At 42.4% G+C, this 4,059-nt stretch overlaps 1 protein-coding gene across 1 annotated transcript; it reads left to right on the top strand.

Annotated features, from left to right (window-relative positions):
* Positions 1-327: 327 nt before the first annotated feature.
* Positions 328-1,694, top strand: LOC122931589 (protein ALP1-like). Its single transcript, XM_044285662.1, has 2 exons — positions 328-443; positions 812-1,694. Exons 1-2 carry the CDS (start codon positions 328-330, stop codon positions 1,692-1,694), a joined length of 999 nt encoding a protein of 332 aa, XP_044141597.1.
* The last annotated feature ends 2,365 nt before the right edge of the window (positions 1,695-4,059 follow it).

Raw genomic sequence — 4,059 nt, 5'->3', positions numbered from 1 at the left:
GACGGATCCGTTATTCAAATTTCAGAGATAAAAAGATGCAATCTGTTAAGCAAATACTACAAGTGTCTATAAAAGAAAACCGAAGGTCACTTACCACTCAGAAGTTCCTTCTGCAGAGTGTAAAGATGATGCCAGACCATATTAGTTTTGGATTTCAGGCTCTAATTCTGGTTTCGCGCTGGAGAAGACGTCTTCGAGACAGACAGCGTAGAAAGCGTCGCTATTGGGTGCATCCAATAACCTCTGCAAAGAATAAGAAGGGGAGTTTTTGAAACTCTGTTTCCCGAATTGAGGAATTATCCTGACAAATTTGTTAATTACTTACGGATGACGGTAGAAAGTTTTGATGATCTCTTACAACGGGTGTCACCTCACATTCAAAGGCAAGACACCACTTTCCGCCGCTGTGTTTCCCCAGCAGAACGCCTGTTGTTGACCATAAGGTAAAGTAGATAAATATTATATATAGTACGAATTCTGTCTAAATTTTTTAAAGCTGCTCCTTGGTAGTGTAAAAGTAAAAAAAAAATTAAATTTTTATTTCCTGTGATCATTGTAGAAAGTGGATAGGCCACAAGTGATGATCAGCATTATTATTTTTAATTATGCTTAAATCCAAATAATGGTCAAACGATGTCAAATGAACTGTGATCAATATCGGTCACCATGGAGAAGAAACCTTTCTCCTTTTATTTTTTACATTATTATTGTCTACATAAAAAATCTTGATTAAAAAAACGTCCCATAGAATTGTGTCTTGATTGATATATATTATAATTTTTTTTAAATAAAAATTTATTTTTTTTCATAGGTTTCTTGCAAGTGGAGAAAGTTTTAGCTCACTCCATTTCCAATTTCGCCTTGGCATATCGACTGTTTCCATTATTGTGAAGGAGACATGCCGTGTTTTGTGGGATCAACTTCATGATGAATTTATTCCACATCCAACTAGACAGCATTGGACAGAAATTGCTGAAAAATATTGGGACATTTGTCAGTTTCCCAACTGCATAGGTGCAGTAGACGGGAAACATATAAGAATAATCAAGCCCCAAGGAACCGGATCTGAGTTTTACAACTATAAGAAATATTTTTCAATAATTCTAATGGCTATCGCTGATGCAGAATATCGTTTTGTTGCCGTCTACGTGGGGGCCTATGGACGCACCAACGATTCCATGGTTTTTAAAAATTCTTATATGGGCCGTAGTCTATATAATAGAGAATTTGATTTCCCGCAGCCTCAACCACTGCCAGGTACTGATGCCCCACCCATGCCGTTTGTATTGGTTGGTGATGACGCCTTCCAAATGTGTGAAAATCTTCTGAAACCTTATTCAAGCCGCGGATTAAATTTAACAAAACGGACATACAACTACCGCTTGACCAGGGCTCGAAGAATGGTTGAACGTACATTTGGAATTTTGGTTGCAAAATGGCGGATTTTTACCAAACCAATTCATATGAAGGTGGAATCGGTGGATGAGGTTGTAAAGTGTGCTGTTGTGTTACACAACTACCTCCTTAAAAAGGAACCACTGAATTTGGAACAGATACAGGAGGACAGCGAGATGCCAAGCATTGAAAGTTTTGGACCACGGTCAAGTGTTGCAGTATCACGGATGAGAGACTGTTTTGCAGATTATTTTTGCTCAGATGCAGGAAGGGTGGACTGGCAGGACAGATTTGTTTAAACATTTTGCATTTATTTGTGAATTACAGTTAATTTCTGTTTATTTGGTGGTTTACAGATTTTTGTATTAGTTTTCAATTGGATTTGTGTTTCAATAAATATTGTTTTTCAAAGTATTTGAAATTTTAATTATATATTATTTTTAGCACGATAGAAGAGAAATACATTCTTGATTTGCTACACTGCAGATATATTATTGTGTTGATACTCAATTTCAATCTTCTATATCGCTAGAGGAGCGACACATCTTTGTGTAGCTTCGCTGGCGCAGGTAGATTTCATCAGGAATGTTATTGTGTAGTAATCTGACCAACGCCAGAGGAGCGACACATACTTGTGTCGCTCCACTGGCGAAGGTAGATTTTATCAGGCCTGTTATGGTGTAGTAATCTGACCAACGCCATTGGAGCGACACATACTTGTGTTGCTCCGCTGGCGCAGGTAGATTTTATCAGGCCTGTTATGGTGTAGTAATCTGACCAACGCCAGAGGAGCGACACATACTTGTGTCGCTCCACTGGCAAAGGTAGATTTTATCAGGCCTGTTATGGTGTAATAATCTGACCAACGCCAGTGGAGCGACACATACTTGTGTCGCTCCTCTGGCGCAGTTAGATTTTATCAGGCCTGTTATGGTGTAGTAATCTGACCAACGCCAGAGGAGCGACACATACTTGTGTCGCTCCTCTGGCGCAGTTAGATTTTATCAGGCCTGTTATGGTGTAGTAATCTGACCAATGCCAGCGGAGCGACACATACTTGTGTCGCTCCTCTGGCGCAGTTAGATTTTATCAGGCCTGTTATGGTGTAGTAATCTGACCAACGCCAGAGGAGCGACACATACTTGTGTCGCTCCACTGGCGAAGGTAGATTTTATCAGGCCTGTTATGGTGTAGTAATCTGACCAATGCCAGCGGAGCGACACATACTTGTGTCGCTCCTCTGGCGCAGTTAGATTTTATCAGGCCTGTTATGGTGTAGTAATCTGACCAACTCCAGAGGATCGCCACATACTTGTGTCGCTTCGCTGGCGATCGGACAATTTTAAAGACCTTTCCTACATACACTAAAGTAATCTCCCATCGCTGGTGGAGCAAACCAAGTATAGTTCACTTCAAAAGCGATGTGAGATGTTCGCTTTTATTTAATAAAAAATTAAATAAATACAAAACAAATAAAATTTATAAACAATAACATTTTTATTTTAAAAATATTTTTTTTAAAATAATATAAATAACTTTTTAGAATAAAAAGAAAGTAAAAAAAAAGGCTACAAATGCCTGTAAGTAGGACCGGTGGGAGTGGTGGGAGTAGAAGGTTGGGTGGTGGAGGTTTCAACACTGGTTGGTCCCCCTCGTTCCTGGGCCCTGTGGACATAAAAGTGTGTGTTGCGGCAAGCACAACAGAGGGAGTATTCAATCTGGATGGGGAAACGGGAGAAGGAGTTGACCGAGCAAGAGTAGAAGGAGTGTTGAAACTGGTATTGGGAAAATATTGAGGAGGAGAAGGAGAAAAGTGGTGAGAAAAGTGCTCGGTGGAATGTGGAGGCTGGGATGGGGGCTGAGGAGGTAGGAAAGGGGGGTAGGTAGTTTGGGTAGGGGGTTGTTGAGGTTGTGATGGGGGATAGGGCATGGATGGGGGATAGGGCATGGATGGGGATAGGATGTGGGGCGGTGCTGAACTTGCCACAAGACACTGTCCACCTGTCTTCGGGCCTCAAACAACTGGTCGGGCGTAAATTGTTCCATCATGAGGAGCAACGAATACCAATAGTGATGCACAGGACCCAATTGCGACGTATGCACCGCCCCCTCCTGCAGACATCGCACTTGTTCCTCCAAAGCGGCAATTCTATTGGTATATCCCATCAAGGACTCGTAAACTAGCCTTGTGAGATCCTCGTAGTCCGCCTGACGGCTCCTACCGGTCCTCTGGCGACGCATTAATGCCTCAAAAAGTGGTGCCATTGTGGCCATTGTTGCGTCGCCAGAGGGCACAGGTAGGGGAACATTGAGGTCCCGACCAGCTGTTGGAGTAGGACGTGAGGGACCCGCGGTGGGCGGCTCTTCGGGGACCGCCTCTTGAGCTCCGGCCTCTGGAAGGACTTCACGAGGAGCTTGTTGCGCCCGAGTACTGCTAGATGTGCTGTAAAAGGAAAAAAAAAAATTCATGGACAAATAGGGAACTATATGTGAATGTCCCAGACAGAGTGTCAAATGACAGTCTGCCTAGGCCACACACATAGATTGGAGATTAGTATTCATAATTATTATAAACATTACAGCTTACCTTTGCAGCTGTAGGGTTCTACGAAGAAAACCTAATGCGGCGGCATACCGGTACGGCCGCTTTTGGCTTCCTCTTGA

Source organism: Bufo gargarizans, chromosome 3 (genome assembly GCF_014858855.1).
Source record: "Bufo gargarizans isolate SCDJY-AF-19 chromosome 3, ASM1485885v1, whole genome shotgun sequence".
In the NCBI taxonomy this organism is placed as follows: domain Eukaryota; kingdom Metazoa; phylum Chordata; class Amphibia; order Anura; family Bufonidae; genus Bufo; species Bufo gargarizans.
Note: the sequence above shows the minus strand (reverse complement) of the source record. Positions and strands in the feature narration are given on the sequence as shown.